Genomic DNA, 25,780 nt, shown 5'->3' with positions numbered 1-25,780 from the left:
TGGGTAGTGATATGCCTGAGGTCACACAGTGTGTCATTACCTCTCTCTCCTCTCAGAAGTGCTGAGGTCTCTGGGTAGTGATATGCCTGAGGTAACACAGTGTGTCATTACCTCTCTCTCCTCTCAGAAGTGCTGGGGTCTCTGGGTAGTGATATGCCTGAGGTCACACAGTGTGTCATTACCTCTCTCTCCTCTCTGCTGTGCTGCGGTCTCTGGGTAGTGATACGCCTGAGGTCACACAGTACATCATTTCCTCTCCCCTCTCTCTGTAGTGCTGGGGGTCTCTGGGTAGTGATATGCTTGAGGTCACACAGTATGCCATTACCTCTCTCTCCTCTCAGAAGTGCTGGGGTCTCTGGACAGTGATATGGCTGAGGTCACACAGTACATCATTACCTCTCTCTCCTCTCTCTGCAGCGCTGGGGGTCTCTGGGTAGTGATATGCCTAAGGTCACACAGTGTGTCATTACCTCTCTCCTCTCTCTGCAGTGCTGGGGGTCTCTGGGTAGTGATATGCCTGAGGTCACACAGTGTGTCATTACCTCTCTCTCCTCTCTGCAGTGCTGACGGTCTCTGGGTAGTGATATGCCTGAGGTCACACAATACATCATTTCCTCTCTCCCCTCTCTCTGTAGTGCTGGGGGTCTCTGGGTAGTGATATGCTTGAGGTCACACAGTATGTCATTACCTCTCTCTCCTCTCACAAGTGCTGGGGTCTCTGGAAAGTGATATGCCTGAGGTCACACAGTACATCATTACCTCCCTCTCCTCTCTCTGCAGCGCTGGGGGTCTCTGGGTAGTGATATGCCTGAGGTCACACAGTGTGTCATTACCTCTCTCTCCTCTCTCTGTAGTGCTGGGGTCTCTGGATAGTTATATGCCTGAGGTCACACAGTGCGTTATTACCTCTCTCTCCTCTCAGAAGTGCTGGGGTCTCTGGGTAGTGATATGCCTGAGGTAACACAGTGTGTCATTACCTCTCTCTCCTCTCAGAAGTGCTGGGGTCTCTGGGTAGTGATATGCCTGAGGTCACACAGTGTGTCATTACCTCTCTCTCCTCTCTGCTGTGCTGCGGTCTCTGGGTAGTGATACGCCTGAGGTCACACAGTACATCATTTCCTCTCCCCTCTCTCTGTAGTGCTGGGGGTCTCTGGGTAGTGATATGCTTGAGGTCACACAGTATGCCATTACCTCTCTCTCCTCTCAGAAGTGCTGGGGTCTCTGGACAGTGATATGGCTGAGGTCACACAGTACATCATTACCTCTCTCTCCTCTCTCTGCAGCGCTGGGGGTCTCTGGGTAGTGATATGCCTAAGGTCACACAGCGTGTCATTACCTCTCTCCTCTCTCTGCAGTGCTGGGGGTCTCTGGGTAGTGATATGCCTGAGGTCACACAGTGTGTCATTACCTCTCTCTCCTCTCTGCAGTGCTGGGGGTCTCTGGGTAGTGATATGCCTGAGGTCACACAATACATCATTTCCTCTCTCCCCTCTCTCTGTAGTGCTGGGGGTCTCTGGGTAGTGATATGCTTGAGGTCACACAGTATGTCATTACCTCTCTCTCCTCTCACAAGTGCTGGGGTCTCTGGAAAGTGATATGCCTGAGGTCACACAGTACATCATTACCTCCCTCTCTTCTCTCTGCAGCGCTGGGGGTCTCTGGGTAGTGATATGCCTGAGGTCACACAGTGTGTCATTACCTCTCTCTCCTCTCTCTGCAGTGCTGGGGTCTCTGGATAGTTATATGCCTGAGGTCACACAGTGCGTCCTTACCTCTCCCTCCTCTCAGAAGTGCTGGGGTCTCTGGGTAGTGATATGCCTGAGGTCACACAGTGCGTCATTACCTCTCTCTCCTCTCAGAATTGCTGGGGTCTCTGGGTAGTGATATGCCTGAGGTCACACAATGTGTCATTACCTCTCTCTCCTCTTTGCAGCGCTGGGGGTCTCTGGGTAGTGATATGCCTGAGGTCACACAGTACATCATTACCTCTCTCCCCTCTCTCTGTAGTGCTGGGGGTCTCTGGGTAGTGATATGCTTGAGGTCACACAGTATGTCATTACCTCTCTATTCTCCCAGAAGTGATGGGGTCTCTGGACAGTGATGTGCCTGAGGTCACACAGTAGATCATTACCTCTCTCTCCTCTCTCTGCAGCGCTGGGGATCTCTGGGTAGTGATATGCCTGAGGCCACACAGTGTGTCATTACCTCTCTCTCCTCTCTCTGCAGTGCTGGGGTGTCTGGGTAGTGATATGCCTGAGGTCACACAGTGTGTCATTACCTCTCTCTCCTCTCAGAAGTGCTGGGGTGTCTGGGTAGTGATATGCCTGAGGTCACACAGTGTGTCATTACCTCTCTCTCCTCTCAGAAGTGCTGGGGTCTCTGGGTAGTGATATGCCTGAGGTCACACAGTGTGTCATTACCTCTCTCTGCTCTCTGCTGTGTTGCGGTCTCTGGGTAGTGATACGCCTGAGGTCACACAGTACATCATTACCTCTCCCCTCTATCTGTAGTGCTGGGGGTCTCTGGGTAGTGATATGCTTGAAGTCACACAGTATGCCATTACCTCTCTCTCCTCTCAGAAGTGCTAGGGTCTCTGAACAGTGATATGCCTGCGGTCACACAGTACATCATTACCTCTCTCTCCTCTCTCTGCAGCGCTGGGGGTCTCTGGGTAGTGATATGCCTAAGGTCACACAGCGTGTCATTACCTCTCTCCTCTCTGCAGCGCTCGGAGTCTCTGGGTAGTGATATGCCTGAGGTCACACAGTTCATCATTAACTCTCTCCCCTCTCTCTGTAGCGCTGGGGGTCTCTGGGTAGTGATATGCATGAGGTCACACAGTGCGTCATTACCTCTCTCTCCTCTCAGAAGTGCTGGGGTCTCTGGTTAGTGATATGCCTGAGGTCACACAGTGTGTCATTACCTCTCTCTCCTCTCTGCTGCGGTCTCTGGGTAGTGATACGCCTGAGGTCACACAGTACATCATTACCTCTCTACCCTCTCTCTGTAGTGCGGGGGGTCTCTGGGTAGTGATATGCTTGAGGTCACACAGTATTTCATTACCTCTCTCTCCTCTCAGAAGTGCTGGGGTCTCTGGACAGTGATATGCCTGAGGTCACAGAGTACATCATTACCCCTCTCTCCTCTCTCTGCAGCGCTGGGGGTCTCTGGGTAGTGATAAGCCTGAGGTCACACAGTGTGTCATTACCTCTCTCTCCTCTCTCTGCAATTCTGGGGTCTCTGGGTAGTGATATGCCTGAGGTCACACAGTGTGTCATTACCTCTCTCTCCTCTCTGCTGTGCTGCTGTCTCTGGGTAGTGATACGCCTGAGGTCACACAGTACATCATTACCTCTCCCCTCTCTCTGTAGTGCTGGGGGTCTCTGGGTAGTGATATGCTTGAGGTCACACAGTATGCCATTACCTCTCTCTCCTCTCAGAAGTGCTGGGGTCTCTGGACAGTGATATGCCTGAGGTCACACAGTACATCATTACCTCTCTCTCCTCTCTCTGCAGCGCTGGGGGTCTCTGGGTAGTGATATGCCTGAGGTCACACAGTACATCATTACCTCTCTCCCCTCTCTCTGTAGAGCTGGGGGTCTCTGGCAGTGATATGCCTGAGGTCACACAGTGTGTCATTACCTCTCTCTCCTCTCAGAAGTGCTGGGGTCTCTGGGTAGTGATATGCCTGAGGTCACACAGTATGTCATTACCTCTCTCTCCTCTCAGAAGTGCTGGGGTCTCTGGACAGTGATATGCCTGAGGTCACACAGTACATCATTACCTCTCTCTCCTCTCTCTGCAGCGCTGGGGGTCTCTGGTTAGTGATATGCCTGAGGTCACACAGTGTGTCATTACCTCTCTCTTCTCTCTCTGCAGTGCTGTGGGTCTCTGGGTAGTGATATGCCTGAGGTCACACAGTACATCATTACCTCTTTCCACTCTCTCTGTAGTGCTGGGGGTCTCTAGGTAGTGATATGTTTGAGGTCACACAGTATGTCATTACCTCTCTCTCCTCTCAGAAATGCTGGGGTCTCTGGACAGTTTTATGCCTGAGGTCACACAGTACATCATTACCTCTCTCTCCTCTCCCTGCAGCGCTGGGGGTCTCTGGGTAGTGATATGCCTGAGGTCACACAGTGCGTCATTACCTCTCTCTCATCTCAGAAGTGCTGGTGTCTCTGGGTAGTGATATGCCTGAGGTCACACAGTGTGTCATTACTTCTCTCTCCTCTCTGCAGCGCTGGGGGTCTCTGGGTAGTGATATGCCTGAGGTCACACAGTACATCATTTCATCTCTCCCCTCTCTCTGTAGTGCTGGGGGTCTCTGGACAGTGATATGCCTGAGGTCACACAGTACATCATTACCTCCCTCTCCTCTCTCTGCAGCGCTGGGGGTCTCTGGGTAGTGATATGCCTGAGGTCACACAGTGTGTCATTACCTCTCTCTCCTCTCTCTGCAGTGCTGGGGTCTCTGGGTAGTGATATGCCTGAGGCCACACAGTGTGTCATTACCTCTCTCTCCTCTCTCTGCAGTGCTGGGGTGTCTGGGTAGTGATATGCCTGAGGTCACACAGTGAGTCATTACCTCTCTCTCCTCTCAGAAGTGCTGGGGTCTCTGGGTAGTGATATGCCTGAGGTCACACAGTGTGTCATTACCTCTCTCTCCTCTCTGCTGTGCTGCGGTCTCTGGGTAGTGATACGCCTGAGGTCACACAGTACATCATTTCCTCTCCCCTCTCTCTGTAGTGCTGGGGGTCTCTGAGTAGTGATATGCTTGAGTTCACACAGTATGCCATTACCTCTCTCTCCTCTCAGAAGTGCTGGGGTCTCTGGACAGTGATATGGCTGAGGTCACACAGTACATCATTACCTCTCTCTCCTCTCTCTGCAGCGCTGGGGGTCTCTGGGTAGTGATATGCCTGTGGTCACACAGTGCGTCATTACCTCTCTCCTCTCTCTGCAGTCCTGGGGGTCTCTGGGTAGTGATGTGCTTGAGGTCACACAGTGCGTCATTACCTCTCTCTCCTCTCAGAAGTGCTGGAGTCTCTGGACAGTGATATGCCTGAGGTCACACAGTGTGTCATTACCTCTCTCTCCTCTCTGCTGTGCTGCGGTCTCTGGGTAGTGATACGCCTGAGGTCACACAGTACATCATTACCTCTCTCTCCTCTCTCTGCAGTGCTGGGGTCTCTGGGTAGTGATACGCCTGAGGTCACACAGTACATCATTACCTCTCTCTCCTCTCTCTGCAGCGCTGGGGGTCTCTGGGTAGTGATATGCTTGAGGTCACACAGTGTGCCATTACCTCTCTCTCCTCTCAGAAGTGCTGGAGTCTCTGGACAGTGATATGGCTGAGGTCACACAGTACATCATTACCTCTCTCTCCTCTCTCTGCAGCGCTGGGGGTCTCTGGGTAGTGATATGCCTGACGTCACACAGTGTGTCATTACCTCTCTCTCCTCTATGCAGCGCTGGGGGTCTCTGGGTAGTGATATGCCTGAGGTCACACAGTACATCATTACCTCTCTCCCCTCTCTCTGTAGTGCTGGGGGTCTCTGGGTAGTGATATGCTTCAGGTCACACAGTATGTCATTACCTCTCTCTCCTCTCTCTACAGTGCTGGGGTCTCTGGGTAGTAATATGCCTGAGGTCACACAGTGTGTCCTTACCTCTCCCTCCTCTCAGAAGTGCTGGGGTCTCTGGGTAGTGATATGCCTGAGGTCACACAGTGCGTCATTACCTCTCTCTCCTCTCAGAATTGCTGGGGTCTCTGGGTAGTGATATGCCTGAGGTCACACAATGTGTCATTACCTCTCTCTCCTCTTTGCAGCGCTGGGGGTCTCTGGGTAGTGATATGCCTGAGGTCACACAGTACATCATTACCTCTCTCCCCTCTCTCTGTAGTGCTGGGGGTCTCTGGGTAGTGATATGCTTGAGGTCACACAGTATGCCATTACCTCTCTCTCCTCTCAGAAGTGCTGGAGTCTCTGGACAGTGATATGGCTGAGGTCACACAGTACATCATTACCTCTCTCTCCTCTCTCTGCAGCGCTGGGGGTCTCTGGGTAGTGATATGCCTAAGGTCACACAACGTGTCATTACCTCTCTCCTCTCTCTGCAGTGCTGGGGGTCTCTGGGTAGTGATATGCCTGAGGTCACACAGTGTGTCATTACCTCTCTCTCCTCTCTGCAGTGCTGGGGGTCTCTGGGTAGTGATATGCCTGAGGTCACACAGTACATCATTTCCTCTCTCCCCTCTCTCTGTAGTGCTGGGGGTCTCTGGGTAGTGATATGCTTGAGGTCACACAGTATGTCATTACCTCTCTCTCCTGTCAGAAGTGCTGGGGTCTCTGGACAGTGATATGCCTGAGGTCACAGAGTACATCATTACCTCTCTCTCCTCTCTCTGCAGCGCTGGGGGTCTCTGGGTAGTGATATGCCTGACGTCACACAGTGTGTCATTACCTCTCTCTCCTCTATGCAGCGCTGGGGGTCTCTGGGTAGTGATATGCCTGAGGTCACACAGTACATCATTACCTCTCTCCCCTCTCTCTGTAGTGCTGGGGGTCTCTGGGTAGTGATATGCTTCAGGTCACACAGTATGTCATTACCTCTCTCTCCTCTCTCTACAGTGCTGGGGTCTCTGGGTAGTGATATGCTTGAGGTCACACAGTGCGTCCTTACCTCTCCCTCCTCTCAGAAGTGCTGGGGTCTCTGGGTAGTGATATGCCTGAGGTCACACAGTGTGTCATTACCTCTCTCTCCTCTCAGAAGTGCTGGGGTCTCTGGGTAGTGATATGCCTGAGGTCACACAGTGCGTCCTTACCTCTCCCTCCTCTCAGAAGTGCTGGGGTCTCTGGGTAGTGATATGCCTGAGGTCACACAGTGTGTCATTACCTCTCTCTCCTCTCAGAATTGCTGGGGTCTCTGGGTAGTGATATGCCTGAGGTCACACAATGTGTCATTACCTCTCTCTCCTCTTTGCAGCGCTGGGGGTCTCTGGGTAGTGATATGCCTGAGGTCACACAATACATCATTACCTCTCTCCCCTCTCTCTGTAGTGCTGGGGGTCTCTGGGTAGTGATATGCTTGAGGTCACACAGTACATCATTACCTCTCTCTCCTCTCAGAAGTGCTGGGGTCTCTGGACAGTGATATGCCTGAGGTCACACAGTAGATATTACCTCTCTCTCCTCTCTCTGCAGCGCTGGGGATCTCTGGGTAGTGATATGCCTGAGGCCACACAGTGTGTCATTACCTCTCTCTCCTCTCTCTGCAGTTCTAGGGTGTCTGGGTAGTGATATGCCTGAGGTCACACAGTGTGTCATTACCTCTCTCTCCTCTCAGAAGTGCTGGGGTCTCTGGGTAGTGATATGCCTGAGGTAACACAGTGCGTCATTACCTCTCTCTCCTCTCAGAAGTGCTGGGGTCTCTGGGTAGTGATATGCCTGAGGTCACACAGTGTGTCATTACCTCTCTCTCCTCTCTGCTGTGCTGCGGTCTCTGGGTAGTGATACGCCTGAGGTCACACAGTACATCATTACCTCTCCCCTCTCTCTGTAGTGCTGGGGGTCTCTGGGTAGTGATATGCTTGAGGTCACACAGTATGCCTTTACCTCTCTCTCCTCTCAGAAGTGCTGGGGTCTCTGGACAGTGATATGGCTGAGGTCACACAGTACATCATTACCTCTCTCTCCTCTCTCTGCAGCGCTGCGGGTCTCTGGGTAGTGATATGCCTAAGGTCACACAACGTGTCATTACCTCTCTCCTCTCTCTGCAGTGCTGGGGGTCTCTGGGTAGTGATATGCCTGAGGTCACACAGTGTGTCATTACCTCTCTCTCCTCTCTGCAGTGCTGGGGGTCTCTGGGTAGTGATATGCCTTAGGTCACACAGTACATCATTTCCTCTCTCCCCTCTCTCTGTAGTGCTGGGGGTCTCTGGGTAGTGATATGCTTGAGGTCACACAGTATGTCATTACCTCTCTCTCCTCTCACAAGTGCTGGGGTCTCTGGACAGTGATATGCCTGAGGTCACACAGTACATCATTACCTCCCTCTCCTCTCTCTGCAGCTCTGGGGGTCTCTGGGTAGTGATATGCCTGAGGTCACACAGTGTGTCATTACCTCTCTCCTCTCTCTGCAGCACTAGGGGTCTCTGGGTAGTGATATGCCTGAGGTCACACAGTACATCATTACCTCTCTCTCCTCTCTCTGCAGTGCTGGGGATCTCTGGGTAGTGATATGCCTGAGGCCACACATTGTGTCATTACCTCTCTCTCCTCTCTCTGCAGTGCTGGGGTGTCTGGGTAGTGATATGCCTGAGGTCACACAGTGTGTCATTACCTCTCTCTCCTCTCAGAAGTGCTGGGGTCTCAGGGTAGTGATATGCCTGAGGTAACACAGTGCGTCATTACCTCTCTCTCCACTCAGAAGTGCTGGGGTCTCTGGGTAGTGATATGCCTGAGGTCCCACAGTTTGTCATTACCTCTCTCTCCTCTCTGCTGTGCTGCGGTCTCTGGGTAGTGATACGCCTGAGGTCATACAGTACATCATTACCTCTCCCCTCACTCTGTAGTGCTGGGGGTCTCTGTGTAGTGATATGCTTGAGGTCACACAGTATTCCATTACCTCTCTCTCCTCTCAGAAGTGCTGGGGTCTCTGGACAGTGATATGCCTGAGGTCACACAGGACATCATTACCTCTCTCTCCTCTCTCTGCAGCGCTGGGGGTCTCTGGGTAGTGATATGCCCAAGGTCACACAGCGTGTCAATACCTCTCTCCTCTCTCTGCAGTGCTGGCTGTCTCTGGGTAGTGATATGCCTGAGGTCACACAGCTCATCATTACCTCTCTCCCCTCTCTCTGTAGTGCTGGGGGTCTCTGGGTAGTGATATGCATGAGGTCACACAGTGCGTCATTACCTCTCTCTCCTCTCAGAAGTGCTGGGGTCTCTGGTTAGCGATATGCTTGAGGTCACACAGTATGTCATTACCTCTCTCTCCTCTCAGAAGTGCTGGGGTCTCTGGACAGTGATATGCCTGAGGTCACACAGTACATCATTACCTCTCTCTCCTCTGTCTGCAGTTCTGGGGGTCTCTGGGTAGTGACATGCCTGAGGTCACACAGTGTGTCATTACCTCTCTCTTCTCTCTCTGCAGTGCTGGGGGTCTCTGGATAGTGATATGCCTGAGGTCACACAATACATCATTACCTCTCTACCCTCTCTCTGCAGTGCTGGGGGTCTCTGGGTAGTGATATGCTTGAGGTCACAGAGTATGTCATTACCTCTCTCTCCTCTCAGAAGTGCTGGGGTCTCTGGACAGTGATATGCCTGAGGTCAGAGAGTACATTACCTCTCTCTCCTCTCTCTGCAGGGCTGGGGGTCTCTGGGTAGTGATATGCCTGAGGTCACACAGTGTGTCATTACCTCTCTCTCCTCTCTCTGCAATGCTGGGGTCTCTGGGTAGTGATATGCCTGAGGTCACACAGTGCGTCCTTACCTCTCCCTCCTCTCAGAAGTGCTGGGGTCTCTGTGTAGCGATATGCCTGAGGTCACACAGTGCATCATTACCTCTCTCTCCTCTCAGAATTGCTGGGGTCTCTGGGTAGTGATATGCCTGAGGTCACACAATGTGTCATTACCTCTCTCTCCTCTCTGCAGCGCTGGGGGTCTCTGGGTAGTGATATGCCTGAGGTCACACAGTACATCATTACCTCTCTCCCCTCTCTCTGTAGTGCTGGGGTCTCTGGGTAGTGATATGCCTGAGGTCACACAGTACGTCCTTACCTCTGCCTCCTCTCAGAAGTGCTGGGGTCTCTGTGTAGTGATATGCCTGAGGTCACACAGTGTGTCATTACCTCTCTCTCCTCTCAGAAGTGCTGGGGTCTCTGGGTAGTGATATGCCTGAGGTAACACAGTGCGTCATTACCTCTCTCTCCTCTCAGAAGTGCTGGGGTCTCTGGGTAGTGATATGCCTGGGGTCACACAGTGTGTCATTACCTCTCTCTCCTCTCTGCTGTGCTGCGGTCTCTGGGTAGTGATACGCCTGAGGTCACACAGTACATCATTTCCTCTCCCCTCTCTCTGTAGTGCTGGGGGTCTCTGGGTAGTGATATGCTTGAGGTCACACAGTATGCCATTACCTCTCTCTCCTCTCAGAAGTGCTGGAGTCTCTGGACAGTGATATGGCTGAGGTCACACAGTACATCATTACCTCTCTCTCCTCTCTCTGCAGCGCTGGGGGTCTCTGGGTAGTGATATGCCTAAGGTCACACAACGTGTCATTACCTCTCTCCTCTCTCTGCAGTGCTGGGGGTCTCTGGGTAGTGATATGCCTGAGGTCACACAGTGTGTCATTACCTCTCTCTCCTCTCTGCAGTGCTGGGGGTCTCTGGGTAGTGATATGCCTGAGGTCACACAGTACATCATTTCCTCTCTCCCCTCTCTCTGTAGTGCTGGGGGTCTCTGGGTAGTGATATGCTTGAGGTCACACAGTATGTCATTACCTCTCTCTCCTGTCAGAAGTGCTGGGGTCTCTGGACAGTGATATGCCTGAGGTCACAGAGTACATCATTACCTCTCTCTCCTCTCTCTGCAGCGCTGGGGGTCTCTGGGTAGTGATATGCCTGACGTCACACAGTGCGTCATTACCTCTCTCTCCTCTCAGAATTGCTGGGGTCTCTGGGTAGTGATATGCCTGAGGTCACACAATGTGTCATTACCTCTCTCTCCTCTATGCAGCGCTGGGGGTCTCTGGGTAGTGATATGCCTGAGGTCACACAGTACATCATTACCTCTCTCCCCTCTCTCTGTAGTGCTGGGGGTCTCTGGGTAGTGATATGCTTCAGGTCACACAGTATGTCATTACCTCTCTCTCCTCTCTCTACAGTGCTGGGGTCTCTGGGTAGTAATATGCCTGAGGTCACACAGTGCGTCCTTACCTCTCCCTCCTCTCAGAAGTGCTGGGGTCTCTGGGTAGTGATATGCCTGAGGTCACACAGTGCGTCATTACCTCTCTCTCCTCTCAGAATTGCTGGGGTCTCTGGGTAGTGATATGCCTGAGGTCACACAATGTGTCATTACCTCTCTCTCCTCTTTGCAGCGCTGGGGGTCTCTGGGTAGTGATATGCCTGAGGTTACACAGTGTGTCATTACCTCTCTCCTCCCTCTCTGCAGTACTGGGACTCTGGGCAGTCATACGCCTGAGATCACACAGTGTGTCATTAACTCTCTCTTCTCTCAGAAGTGCTGGGGTCTCTGGGTAGTGATATGCCTGAGGTCACACAGTGTGTCATTACCTCTCTCTCCTCTCTCTGCAGTGCTGGGGTCTCTGGGTAGTGATACGCCTGAGGTCACACAGTACATCATTACCTCTCTCTCCTCTCTCTGTAGTGCTGGGGGTCTCTGGGTAGTGATATGCTTGAGGTCACACAGTATGTCATTACCTCTCTCTTCTCTCAGAAGTGCTGGGGTCTCTGGACAGTGATATGCCTGAGGTCACACAGTAGATATTACCTCTCTCTCCTCTCTCTGCAGCGCTGGGGATCTCTGGGTAGTGATATGCCTGAGGCCACACAGTGTGTCATTACCTCTCTCTCCTCTCTCTGCAGTGCTGGGGTGTCTGGGTAGTGATATGCCTGAGGTCACACAGTGTGTCATTACCTCTCTCTCCTCTCAGAAGTGCTGGGGTCTCTGGGTAGTGATATGCCTGAGGTAACACAGTGCGTCATTACCTCTCTCTCCTCTCAGAAGTGCTGGGGTCTCTGGGTAGTGATATGCCTGAGGTCACACAGTGTGTCATTACCTCTCTCTCCTCTCTGCTGTGCTGCGGTCTCTGGGTAGTGATACGCCTGAGGTCACACAGTACATCATTACCTCTCCCCTCTCTCTGTAGTGCTGGGGGTCTCTGGGTAGTGATATGGCTGAGGTCACACAGTACATCATTACCTCTCTCTCCTCTCTCTGCAGCGCTGCGGGTCTCTGGGTAGTGATATGCCTAAGGTCACACAGCGTGTCATTACCTCTCTCCTCTCTCTGCAGTGCTGGGGGTCTCTGGGTAGTGATATGCCTGAGGTCACACAGTGTGTCATTACCTCTCTCTCCTCTCTGCAGTGCTGGGGGTCTCTGGGTAGTGATATGCCTGAGGTCACACAGTACATCATTTCCTCTCTCCCCTCTCTCTGTAGTGCTGGGGGTCTCTGGGTAGTGATATGCTTGAGGTCACACAGTATGTCATTACCTCTCTCTCCTCTCACAAGTGCTGGGGTCTCTGGACAGTGATATGCCTGAGGTCACACAGTACATCATTACCTCCCTCTCCTCTCTCTGCAGCTCTGGGGGTCTCTGGGTAGTGATATGCCTGAGGTCACACAGTGTGTCATTACCTCTCTCTCCTCTCTCTGCAGTGCTGGGGTCTCTGGATAGTTATATGCCTGAGGTCACAGAGTGCGTTATTACCTCTCTCTCCTCTCAGAAGTGCTGGGGTCTCTGGACAGTCATATGCCTGAGGTCACACAGTACATCATTACCTCTTTCTCCTCTCAGAACTGCTGGGGTCTCTGGTTAGTGATATGCCTGAGGTCACACAGTGTGTCATTACCTCTCTCTCCTCTTTGCTGTGCTGCGGTCTCTGGGTAGTGATACGCCTGAGGTCACACAGTACATCATTACCTCTCTCCCCCCTCTCTGTAGTGCTGGGGGTCTCTGGGTAGCGATATGCTTGAGGTCACACAGTATGTCATTACCTCTCTCTCCTCTCAGAAGTGCTGGGGTCTCTGGACAGTGATATGCCTGAGGTCACACAGTACATCATTACCTCTCTCTCCTCTGTCTGCAGCGCTGGGAGTCTCTGGGTAGTGATACGCCTGAGGTCACACAGTGTGTCATTACCTCTCTCTTCTCTCTCTGCAGTGCTGGGGGTCTCTGGGTAGTGATATGCCTGAGGTCACACAGTACATCGTTACCTCTCTACCCTCGCTCTGTAGTGCTGGGGGTCTCTGGGTAGTGATATGCTTGAGGTCACACAGTATGTCATTACCTCTCTCTCCTGTCAGAAGTGCTGGGGTCTCTGGACAGTGATATGCCTGAGGTCACAGAGTACATCATTACCTCTCTCTCCTCTCTCTGCAGCGCTGGGGGTCTCTGGGTAGTGATATGCCTGACGTCACACAGTGTGTCATTACCTCTCTCTCCTCTCTCTGCAGTGCTGGGGTCTCGGGGGAGTGATATGCCTGAGGTCACACAGTGCGTCCTTACCTCTCCCTCCTCTCAGAAGTGTTGGGGTCTCTGGGTAGTGATATGCCTGAGGTCACACAGTGCGTCATTACCTCTCTCTCCTCTCAGAATTGCTGGGGTCTCTTGGTAGTGATATGCCTGAGGTCACACAATGTGTCATTACCTCTCTCTCCTCTCTGCAGCGCTGGGGGTCTCTGGGTAGTGATATGCCTGAGGTCACACAGTACATCATTACCTCTCTCCCCTCTCTCTGTAGTGCTGGGGGTCTCTGGGTAGTGATATGCTTCAGGTCACACAGTATGTCATTACCTCTCTCTCCTCTCAGAAGTGCTGGGATCTCTGGACAGTGATATGCCTGAGGTCACACAGTAGATCATTACCTCTCTCTCCTCTCGCTGCAGCGCTGGGGATCTCTGGGTAGTGATATGCCTGAGGCCACACATTGTGTCATTACCTCTCTCTCCTCTCTCTGCAGTGCTGGGGTGTCTGGGTAGTGATATGCCTGAGGTCACACAGTGTGTCATTACCTCTCTCTCCTCTCAGAAGTGCTGGGGTCTCAGGGTAGTGATATGCCTGAGGTAACACAGTGCGTCATTACCTCTCTCTCCACTCAGAAGTGCTGGGGTCTCTGGGTAGTGATATGCCTGAGGTCCCACAGTTTGTCATTACCTCTCTCTCCTCTCTGCTGTGCTGCGGTCTCTGGGTAGTGATACGCCTGAGGTCATACAGTACATCATTACCTCTCCCCTCACTCTGTAGTGCTGGGGGTCTCTGTGTAGTGATATGCTTGAGGTCACACAGTATTCCATTACCTCTCTCTCCTCTCAGAAGTGCTGGGGTCTCTGGACAGTGATATGCCTGAGGTCACACAGTACATCATTACCTCTCTCTCCTCTCTCTGCAGCGCTGGGGGTCTCTGGGTAGTGATATGCCCAAGGTCACACAGCGTGTCAATACCTCTCTCCTCTCTCTGCAGTGCTGGCTGTCTCTGGGTAGTGATATGCCTGAGGTCACACAGCTCATCATTACCTCTCTCCCCTCTCTCTGTAGTGCTGGGGGTCTCTGGGTAGTGATATGCATGAGGTCACACAGTATGTCATTACCTCTCTCTCCTCTCAGAAGTGCTGGGGTCTCTGGACAGTGATATGCCTCAGGTCACACAGTACATCATTACCTCTCTCTCCTCTGTCTGCAGTTCTGGGGGTCTCTGGGTAGTGACATGCCTGAGGTCACACAGTGTGTCATTACCTCTCTCTTCTCTCTCTGCAGTGCTGGGGGTCTCTGGATAGTGATATGCCTGAGGTCACACAATACATCATTACCTCTCTACCCTCTCTCTGTAGTGCTGGGGGTCTCTGGGTAGTGATATGCTTGAGGTCACAGAGTATGTCATTACCTCTCTCTCCTCTCAGAAGTGCTGGGGTCTCTGGACAGTGATATGCCTGAGGTCAGAGAGTACATTACCTCTCTCTCCTCTCTCTGCAGCGCTGGGGGTCTCTGGGTAGTGATATGCCTGAGGTCACACAGTGTGTCATTACCTCTCTCTCCTCTCTCTGCAATGCTGGGGTCTCTGGGTAGTGATATGCCTGAGGTCACACAGTGCGTCCTTACCTCTCCCTCCTCTCAGAAGTGCTGGGGTCTCTGTGTAGCGATATGCCTGAGGTCACACAGTGCATCATTACCTCTCTCTCCTCTCAGAATTGCTGGGGTCTCTGGGTAGTGATATGCCTGAGGTCACACAATGTGTCATTACCTCTCTCTCCTCTCTGCAGCGCTGGGGGTCTCTGGGTAGTGATATGCCTGAGGTCACACAGTACATCATTACCTCTCTCCCCTCTCTCTGTAGTGCTGGGGTCTCTGGGTAGTGATATGCCTGAGGTCACACAGTACGTCCTTACCTCTGCCTCCTCTCAGAAGTGCTGGGGTCTCTGTGTAGTGATATGCCTGAGGTCACACAGTGTGTCATTACCTCTCTCTCCTCTCAGAATTGCTGGGGTCTCTGGGTAGTGATATACCTGAGGTCACACAATGTGTCATTACCTCTCTCTCCTCTCTCTGCAGCTTTGGGGGTCTCTGGGTAGTGATATGCCTGAGGTCACACAGTGTGTCATTACCTCTCTCTCCTCTCTCTGCAGTGCTGGGGTCTCTGTAGTGATATGCCTAAGGTCACACAGTGCGTCATTTCCTCTCTCCTCTCTCCTCTCTGCTGCGGTCTCTGGGTAGTGATAAGCCTGAGGTCACACAGTACATCATTACCTCTCTCCCCTCTCTCTGTAGTGCTGGGGGTCTCTGGGTAGTGATATGCTTGAGGTCACACAGTATGTCATTACCTCTCTCTCCTCTCAGAAGTGCTGGGGTCTCTGGACAGTGATATGCCTGAGGTCACACAGTACATCATTACCTCTCTCTCCTCTGTCTGCAGTTCTGGGGGTCTCTGGGTAGTGACATGCCTGAGGTCACACAGTGTGTCATTACCTCTCTCTTCTTTCTCTGCAGTGCTGGGGGTCTCTGGATAGTGATATGCCTGAGGTCACACAATACATCATTACCTCTCTACCCTCTCTCTGTAGTGCTGGGGGTCTCTGGGTAGTGATATGCTTGAGGTCACACAGTATGTCATTACCTCTCTCTCCTCTCAGAAGTGCTGGGGTCTCTGGACAGTGATATGCCTGAGGTCAGAGAGTACATTACCTCTCTCTCCTCTCTCTGCAGCGCTGGGGGTCTCTGGGTAGTGATATGCCTGAGGTCACACAGTGTGTCATTACCTCTCTCTCCTCTCTCTGCAATGCTGGGGTCTCTGGGTAGTGATATGCCTGAGGTCACACAGTGCGTCCTTACCTCTCCCTCCTCTCAGAAGTGCTGGGGTCTCTGTGTAGCGATATGCCTGAGGTCACACAGTGCATCATTACCTCTCTCTCCTCTCAGAATTGCTGGGGTCTCTGGGTAGTGATATGCCTGAGGTCACACAATGTGTCATTACCTCTCTCTCCTCTCTGCAGCGCTGGGGGTCTCTGGGTAGTGATATGCCTGAGGTCACACAGTACATCATTACCTCTCTCCCCTCTCTCTGTAGTGCTGGGGTCTCTGGGTAGTGATATGCCTGAGGTCACACGGTACGTCCTTACCTCTGCCTCCTCTCAGAAGTGCTGGGGTCTCTGTGTAGTGATATGCCTGAGGTCACACAGTGTGTCATTACCTCTCTCTCCTCTCTGCAGTGCTTGGGGTCTCTGGGTAGTGATATGCCTGAGGTCACACAGTGTGTCATTACCTCTCTCTCCTCTCTCTGCAGTGCTGGGGTCTCTGTAGTGATATGCCTAATGTCACACAGTGCGTCATTTCCTCTCTCCCCTCTCAGAAGTGCTGGGGTCTCTGGGTAGTGATATGCTTGAGGTCACACAGTATGCCATTACCTCTCTCTCCTCTCAGAAGTGCTGGGGTCTCTGGACAGTGATATGCCTGAGGTCACACAGTACATCATTACCTCTCTCTCCTCTCTCTGCAGCGCTGGGGGTCTCTGGGTAGTGATATGCCTGAGGTCACACAGTGTGTCATTACCTCTCTCCTCTCTCTGCAGCGCTGGGGGTCTCTGGGTAGTGATATGCCTGAGGTCACACAGTGTGTCATTACCTCTCTCCTCTCTCTGTAGTGCTGGGGGTCTCTGGGTAGTGATATGCCTGAGGTCACACAGTGCGTCATTACCTCTCTCTCCTCTCAGAAGTGCTGGGGTCTCTGGTTAGTGATATGCCTGAGGTGTCAAAGCCCAGCTCACCTGAGTTCTTGTTCAGTTCTGATGGAGGTTGAAGACAATCCGACCCCACCCTGAAACTGCTTGTTCCAGCACACTAGTTTTTAAAACAGTGCACTAAGAACAGAAGCTCAAGGGAAGGGGGGAAGTGGATAAAATAAAAAAAAGAGACAACACCGTTCTTGCGTTTCCACTGTTGAAGTGCTGCACAAATCTGCAGCCCTTTCTGACTTCTGTAGAAACTGGTGCCTAATGAAACATAAACAAAGAACAGATAAGTGCAACCTATTCCTAAATGGGTTCCTGACTATCCCTTTATTTATTAGAAATTCTCTTCTAAAAGTACCTCTTGGATCCTGGTCTCTAGTTTCCAGGTTTGGAATGTGTCACTGCTCTGGGATGTGTTTTCTATTACTGTAGAGCTTCTAAAACATTAAACAAATACCGTTATCAGAATTACCAATATCAAACATTCATCATAATATAACTAAAGCCTAAATTCCCAATAGGAGACTCACTTTTCCCATATTTCCAGAATCTTTTATAAAACAAATACTGTACTTTTACATCAAAATACAGCATGTAATTTGTGCAAGTCCTTGATTTACTGTTTGCCTTGTTGTTAATGGTTTCCACTGTTCGATTCTTAAAAGTTCCATAAAAAAAAAAAAAATGTTTGCTTACAAAGTTCCGCAAAGTATTGTAACAAGGGGTTTGAATCACAATGTTCGTGGAAGGTATCTTGTTTCCAATTGTCTATACACGAATCCAGAAATTGTTGTCAAAGTTCTTTCAGGTAATAAAAAGTTTTGCACTTACTTGTTGCTGGCAAGAGATACTGATCAGTCTAACCTTGTCTTCTTTCTCTTTTGCAGGTTGCTCGTAGGAGAGAGGCTGAGGCAAGGAGGAACCGGAAACCGGCAGAAGGAAGAGCCAGCAGCTGCGCCCATTGAAGCCAATGAAAGTCTGTAGAGAGCAGGAGTGCCAGCGCCGAGGGATCTGTTCTCAGGTAAGCGGGAGGTAGACGAGCACAAGCACTGGGTGAGGCTCGGGGATGCCTTTTATAGACAGGGCTGGGTGTGGTTCGAAGAGCTGGGTGTGGTTTGAAGAGCTGGGTGTGGTTTGAAGGGCTGGGTGTGGTCCTCACATGCTGCACATGTTCTTGGAAGGTGTGCAGAGCTGGGTGTGGTTTGAAGAGCTGGGTGTGGTCCTCACATGCTGCACATGTTCTTGAAAGGTGTGCAGAGTTTCAGTTATTATGCAAATGAGTTGAATTAACACATGGCCTGGGGAGGAGTGTTTTAAAGAAGCCTTGGTAAAAGCAAGGCCCAATGTGTAAACAAAACAGCACATTAAACAACATACACAGAAGCCTAGGGGGGGGAAAGGTGAGATAACAAGAAAGGCTTTCAATAAAGTTTAAAAGGGAGCTATTACAGAACCCACTACTGCAGTGAGAGGGGACATGCTCTTTGCTGTGCACAAACCCTAACATGATGTCACATAGTGTGTCATTACCTCTCTCTCCTCTCTGCTGTGCTGCGGTCTCTGGGTAGTGATACGCCTGAGGTCACACAGTACATCAATACCTCTCTCTTCTCTCTCTGTAGTGCTGGGGGCCTCTGGGTAGTGATATGCTTGAGGTCACACAGTGGGGGTCATTCTGACCCTGGCGGTCTTTTACCGCCAGGGTCACGAATGACGGAAGCACCGGCAACAGGCTGACGGTGCTTCACATGCCATTCCGACCGCGGCGGGAAAGCCGTGGTCGCTCCGCCGGGGCTGGCGGTTTTCCGCCGTTTTTGCCCCGGCTGGGGAATCCGCCAGGGCAGCGCTGCAAGCAGAGCTGCCCTGGGGATTCTGACTCCCGTACCAGCAGCCTGTTTCTGGCGGTTGTCACCGCCAGGAAGAGGCTGGCGGTAAGGGGTGTCACGGGGCCCCTGGGGGCCCCTGCACTGCCCATGCCACTGGCATGGGCAGTGCAGGGGTCCCCTAACAGGGCCCCGGCCAGCTATTCACTGTCTGCCTAGCAGAGAGTGAAAAGCGCGACGGGTGCAACTGCAACCGTCGCACGGCTGCAACACCGCCGGCTCCATTCGGAGCCAGCTCCTGTGTTGCAGCCCTCATTCCTGCTGGGCCGGCCGGCGCTAACATGGTTAGCGCCCGCTGGCCCAGCGGGAATGTCGGAATGGAGGAAGCGGTATTTTGGCCACGTGGCGGCCAAATGGCGGTTCCCGCCTGGCGGGCGGCTACTGCCGCCCGCCCGAGTTGGAATCACCCCCAGTATGTCATTACCTCTCTCTCCTCTCAGAAGTGCTGGGGTCTCTAGACAGTGATATGCCTGAGGTCACACAGTACATCATTATCTCTCTCTCTCCTCTCTCTGCAGCGCTGGGGATCTCTGGGTAGTGATATACTTGAGGTCACACAGTATGTCATTACCTCTCTCTCCTCCCAGAAGTGCTGGGGCTCTGGACAGTGATATGCCTGAGGTCACAGAGTACATCATTACCTCTCTCTCCTCTACATCATTACCTCTCTCCCCTCTATCTGTAGTGCTGGGGGTCTCTAGGTAGTGATATGCTTGAGGTCACACAGTATGTCATTACCTCTCTCTCCTCTCAGAAGTGCTGGGGTCTCTGGTCTCTGATATGCCTGAGGTCACACAGTGCGTCATTACCTCTCTCTCCTCTCAGAAGTGCTGGGGTCTCTGGGCAGTGATATGCCTGAGGTCACACAGTACATCATTATCTCTCTCTCTCCTCTCTCTGCAGCGCTGGGGGTCTCTGGGTAGTGATATGCCTGAGGTCACACAGTACATCATTACCTCTCTCTCCTCTCAGAAGTGCTGGGGTCTCTGGACAGTGATATGCCTCAGGTCACACAGTACATCATTACCTCTCTCTCCTCTGTCTGCAGTGCTGGGGGTCTCTGGGTAGTGATATGCCTGAGGTCACACAGTGTGTCATTACCTCTCTCTTCTCTCTCTGCAGTGCTGGGGGTCTCTGGGTAGTGATATGCCTGAGGTCACACAGTACATCATTACCTCTCTACCCTCTCTCTGTAGTGCTCGGGGTCTCTGGGTAGTGATATGCTTGAGGTCACACAGTATGTCATTACCTCTCTCTCCTCTCAGAAGTGCTGGGGTCCCTGGACAGTGATATGCCTGAGGTCACACAGTACATCATTACCTCTCCCTCCTCTCTCTGCAGCGCTGGGGTCTCTGAGTAGTGATATGCCTGAGGTCACACAATGTATCACTACCTCTCTCTCCTCTCTGCAGCGCTGGGGGTCTCTGGGTAGTGATATGCATGAGGTCACACAGTACATCATTACCTCTCTCTCCTCTCTCTGCAGCGCTGGGGGTCTCTGGGTAGTGATATGCCTGAGGTCACACAGTGTGTCATTGCCTCTGTCTCCTCTCTCTGCAGTGCTGGAGTCTCTGGGTAGTGATATGCCTGAGGTCACACAGTGCGTCATTACCTCTCTCTCCTCTCAGAAGTGCTGGGGTGTCTGGGTAGTGATATGCCTGAGGTCACACAGTGCGTCATTACCTCTCTCTCCTCTCAGAAGTGCTGGGGTCTCTGGGTAGTGATATGCATGAGGTCACACAATGTGTCATTACCTCCCTCTCCTCTCTGCTGTGCTGCGGTCTCTGGGTAGTGATACGCCTGAGGTCACACAGTACATCATTACCTCTCCCTCTCTCTGTAGTGCTGGGGGTCTCTGCGTAGTGATATGCTTGAGGTCACACAGTATGTCATTACCTCTCTCTCCTCTCAGAAGTGCTGGGGTTTCTGGACAGTGATATACCTGAGGTCACACAGTACATCATTACCTCTCTCTCCTCTCTCTGCAGCGCTGGGGGTCTCTGGGTAGTGATATGCCTGAGGTCACACAGCGTGTCATTACCTCTCTCCACTCTCTGCAGCGCTGAGGGTCTCTGGGTAGTGATATGCCTGAGGTCACACAGTACATCATTACCTCTATCCCCTCTCTCTGTAGTGCTGGGGGTCTCTGGGTAATGATATGCCTGAGGTCACACAGTGTGTCATTTCCTCTCTCTCCTCTCAGAAGTGCTGGGGTGTCTGGGTAGTGATATGCCTGAGGTCACACAGTGTGTCATTACCTCTCTCTCCTCTCTGCTGTGCTGCGGTCTCTGGGTAGTGATACGCCTGAGGTCAAACAGTGCATCATTACCTCTCTCCCCTCTCTCTGTAGTGCTGGGGGTCTCTGGGTAGTGATATGCTTGAGGTCACACAGTGTGTCATTACCTCTCTCTCCTCTCTGTAGTGCTGGGGGTCTCTGGGTAGTGATATGCCTGAGGTTACACAGTATGTCATTACCTCTCTCTCCTCTCTGCTGTGCTGCAGTCTCTGGGTAGTGATACGCCTGAGGTCACACAGTGCATCATCACCTCTCTCTCTCTTCTCTCTGTAGTGCTGGGGGTCTCTGGGTAGTGATAAGCCTGAGGTCACACAGTACATCATTACCTCTCTCTCCTCTCTCTGCAGCGCTGGGGGTCTCTGGGTAGTGATATGCCTGAGGTCACACAGTGCGTCATTACCTCTCCCTCCTCTCAGAAGTGCGGGGGTCTCTGAGTAGTGATATGCCTGAGGTCACACAGTGCATCATTACCTCTCTCTCCTCTCAGAAGTGCTGTGGTCTCTGGGTAGTGATATGCCTGAGGTCACACAATGTGTCATTACCTCTCTCTCCGCTCTGCAGTCCTGGGGGTCTCTGGGTAGTCTCTGGGTCCCTGAGGTCACACAGTACATCATTACCTCTCTCCCCTCTCTCTGTAGTGCTGGAGGTCTCTGGGTAGTGATATGCTTGAGGTCACACAGTATGTCATTACCTCTCTCTCCTTTCAGAAGTGCTGGGGTCTCTGGGTAGTGATATGCCTGAGGTCACACAGTGTGTCATTACCTCTCTCTCCTCTCTGCTGTGCTGCGGTCTCTGGGTAGTGATACGCCTGTGGTCACACAGTACATCATTACCTCTCTCCCCTCACTCTGTAGTGCTGGGGGTCTCTGGGTAGTGATATAGTTGAGGTCACACAGTATGTCATTACCTCTCTCTCCTCTCAGAAGTGCTGGGGTCTCTGGACAGTGATATGCCTGAGGTCACACAGTACATCATTACCTCTCTCTCTTCTCTCTGCAGCGCTGGGGATCTCTGGGTAGTGATATGCCTGAGGTCACACAGTGTGTCATTACCTCTCTCTCCTCTCTGCTGTGCTGCGGTCTCTGGGTAGTGATACGCCTGAGGTCACACAGTACATCATTACCTCTTTCCCCTCTCTCTGTAGTGCTGGGGGTCTCTGGGTAGTGATATGCCTGAGGTCACACAGCGTGTCATTACCTCTCTCTCCTCTCAGAAGTGCTGGGGTCTCTAGACAGTGACATGCCTGAGGTGACACAGTACATCATTATCTCTCTCTCTCCTCTCTCTGCAGCGCTGGGGTCTCTGGGTAGTGATATGCTTGAGGTCACACAATGTGTCATTACCTCTCTCTCCTCTCTGCAGCGCTGGGGGTCTCTGGGTAGTGATATGCCTGAGGTCACACAGTACATCATTACCTCTCTCCCCTCTCTCTGTAGTGCTGGGGGTCTCTGGGTAGTGATATGCTTGAGGTCACACAGTATGTCATTACCTCTCTCTCCTCTCAGAATTGCTGGGGTCTCTGGACAGTGATATGCCTGAGGTCACACAGTACATCATTACCTCTCTCTCCTCTCTCTGCAGCGCTGGGGGTCTCTGGGTAGTGATATGCCTGAGGTCACACAGTGTGTCATTACCTCTCTCTTCTCTCTCTGCAGTGCTGGGGGTCTCTGGGTAGTGATATGCCTGAGGTCACACAGTACATCATTACCTCTCTCCCCTCTCTCTGTAGTTGTGGGGGTCTCTGGGTAGTGATATGCTTGAGGTCACACAGTATGTCTTACCTCTCTCTCCTCCCAGAAGTGCTGGGGTCTCTGGACAGTGATATGCCTGAGTTCACAGAGTACATCATTACCTCTCGCTCCTATACATCATTACCTCTCTCCCTTCTATCTGTAGTGCTGGGGGTCTCTGGGTAGTGATATGCCTGAGGTCACACAGTGTGTCATTACCTCTCTCTCCTCTCAGAAGTGCTGGGGTCTCTGGGTAGTGATATGCCTGAGGTCACACAGTGTGTCATTACCTCTCTCTCCTCTCTGTAGTGCTGGGGGTCTCTGGGTAGTGATATGCCTGACGTCACACAGTACATCATTTCCTCTCTCCCCTCTCTCTGTACTGCTGGGGGTCTCTGGGTAGTGATATGCTTGAGGTCACACAGTATGTCATTACCTCTCTCTCCTCTCAGAAGTGCTGGGGTCTCTGGACAGTGATATGCCTGAGGTAACAGAGTACATCATTACCTCTCTCTCCTCTCTCTGCAGCGCTGGGGGTCTCTGGGTAGTGATATGCCTGAGGTCACACAGTGCGTCATTACCTCTCTCTCCTCTCAGAAGTGCTGGGGTCTCTGGGTAGTGATATGCCTGAGGTCACACAGTGTGTCATTACCTCTCTCTCCTCTCTCTGCAGTGCTGGGGTCTCTGGGTAGTGATATGCCTGAGGTCACACAGTGCGTCATTACCTCTCTCTCCTCTCAGAAGTGCTGGGGTCTCTGGGTAGTGACATGCCTGAGGTCACACAATGTGTCATTACCTCTCTCTCCTCTCTCTGCAGTGCTGCGGTCTCTGGGTAGTGATACGCCTAAGGTCACAGAGTACATCATTACCTCTCTCTCCTCTCTCTGCAGTGCTGGGGGTCTCTGGGGAGTGATATGCTTGAGGTCACACAGTATGTCATTACCTCTCTCTCCTCTCAGAAGTGCTGGGGTCTCTGGGTAGTGATATGCCTGAGGTCACACAGTGTGTCATTACCTCTCTCTCCTCTCTGCTGTGCTGCGGTCTCTGGGTAGTGATACGCCTGAAGTCACACAGTACATCATTACCTGGGGGTCTCTGGGTAGTGATATGCCTGAGGTCACACAGTACATCATTATCTCTCTCTCCCCTCTCTCTGCAGCACTGGGAGTCTCTGGGTAGTGATATGCCTGAGGTCACACAGTGTGTCATTACCTCTCTCTTCTCTCTCTGCAGAGCTGGGGGTCTCTGGACAGTGATATGCCTGAGGTCACACAGTACATCATTATCTCTCTCTCCCCTCTCTCTGCAGCACTGGGAGTCTCTGGGTAGTGATATGCCTGAGGTCACACAGTGTGTCATTACCTCTCTCTTCTCTCTCTGCAGTGCTGGGGGTTTCTGGGTAGTGATATGCCTGAGGTCAAACAGTACATCATTACCTCTCTCCCCTCTCTCTGCAGCGCTGGGGGTCTCTGGGTAGTGATATGCCTGAGGTCACACAGTGCGTCATTACCTCTCCCTCCTCTCAGAAGTGCGGGGGTCTCTGAGTAGTGATATGCCTGAGGTCACACAGTGCGTCATTACCTCTCTCTCCTCTCAGAAGTGCTGGGGTCTCTGGGTAGTGATATGCCTGAGGTCACACAATGTGTCATTACCTCTCTCTCCGCTCTGCAGTCCTGGGGGTCTCTGGGTAGTGACGTCCCTGAGGTCACACGGTACATCATTACCTCTCTCCCCTCTCTCTGTAGTGCTGGGGATCTCTGGGTAGTGATATGCTTGAGGTCACACAGTATGTCATTACCTCTCTCTCCTCTCAGATGTGCTGGGGACTCTGGACAGTGATATAACTGAGGTCACAAAGTACATCATTACCTCTTTCTCCTCTCTCTGCAGCGCTGGGGATCTCTGGGTAGTGATATGCCTGAGGTCACACAGTGTCTCATTACCTCTCTCTCCTCTCTGCTGTGCTGCGGTCTCTGGGTAGTGATACGCCTGAGGTCACAGAGTACATCATTACCTCTCTCTTCTCTCTCTGCAGAGCTGGGGGTCCCTGGGTAGTGTCATAATCCTGAGGTCACACAGTGTGTCATTACCTCTCTCTCCTCTCTCTTCAGTGCTGGGGTCTCTGGGTAGTGATATGCCTGAGGTCACACAGTGTGTCATTACCTCTCTCTTCTCTCTCTGCAGAGCTGGGGGTCCCTGGGTAGTGATATGCCTGAGGTCACACAGTACATCATTACCTCTCCCCTCTCTCTGTAGTGCTGGGGGTCTCTGGGTAGTGATATGCTTGAGGTCACGCAGTATGTCATTACCTCTCTCTCCTCTCACAAGTGCTGGGGTCTCTGGACAGTGATATGCCTGAGGTCACACAGTACATCATTACCTCTCTCTCCTCTCTCTGCAGCACTGGGGGTCTCTGGATAGTGATATGCCTGAGGTCACACAGTGCATGATTACCTCTCCCTCCTCTCAGAAGTGCGGAGGTCTCTGAGTAGTGATATGCCTGAGGTCACACAGTGCATCATTACCTCTCTCTCCTCTCAGAAGTGCTGGGGTCTCTGGGTAGTGATATGCCTGAGGTCACACAGTGCGTAATTACCTCTCTCGCCGCTCTGCAGTCCTGGGGGTCTCTGGGTAGTGATGTCCCTGAGGTCACACAGTACATCATTACCTCTCTCCCCTCTCTCTGTAGTGCTGGGGTCTCTGGGTAGTGATATGCTTGAGGTCACACAGTATGTCATTACCTCTCTCTCCTCTCAGAAGTGCTGGGGTCTCTGGACAGTGATATGCCTGAGGTCACACAGTACATCATTAACTCTCTCTCCTCTCTCTGCAGCGCTGGGGATTTCTGGGTAGTGATATGCCTGAGGTCACACAGTGTCTCATTACCTCTCTCTCCTCTCTCT

At 52.1% G+C, this 25,780-nt stretch overlaps 1 protein-coding gene across 3 annotated transcripts in view; it reads left to right on the top strand.

Moving 5' to 3' along the window:
• Positions 1–25,780, top strand: part of LOC138288415 (butyrophilin subfamily 2 member A2-like) — a 163,877-nt gene that overhangs the window by 114,904 nt on the left and 23,193 nt on the right. The window contains exon 5 of one of the 3 annotated variants that reach the window (XM_069229976.1): positions 17,856–17,983. The exons of the other annotated variants lie outside the window; for them this stretch is intronic. Within the exon in view, the coding sequence (XP_069086077.1) occupies positions 17,856–17,866 (11 nt within the window). The 3' untranslated portion in view covers positions 17,867–17,983. Of the gene's footprint in view, positions 1–17,855; positions 17,984–25,780 lie in introns of those variants that run through there. 3 annotated transcript variants of the gene reach the window in all.

This window comes from Pleurodeles waltl, chromosome 4_1, assembly GCF_031143425.1.
Source record: "Pleurodeles waltl isolate 20211129_DDA chromosome 4_1, aPleWal1.hap1.20221129, whole genome shotgun sequence".
In the NCBI taxonomy this organism is placed as follows: Eukaryota; Metazoa; Chordata; class Amphibia; order Caudata; family Salamandridae; genus Pleurodeles; species Pleurodeles waltl.
The sequence above is the reverse complement of the archived record's forward strand: the minus strand, read 5'-3'. Positions and strand labels throughout refer to the sequence as shown.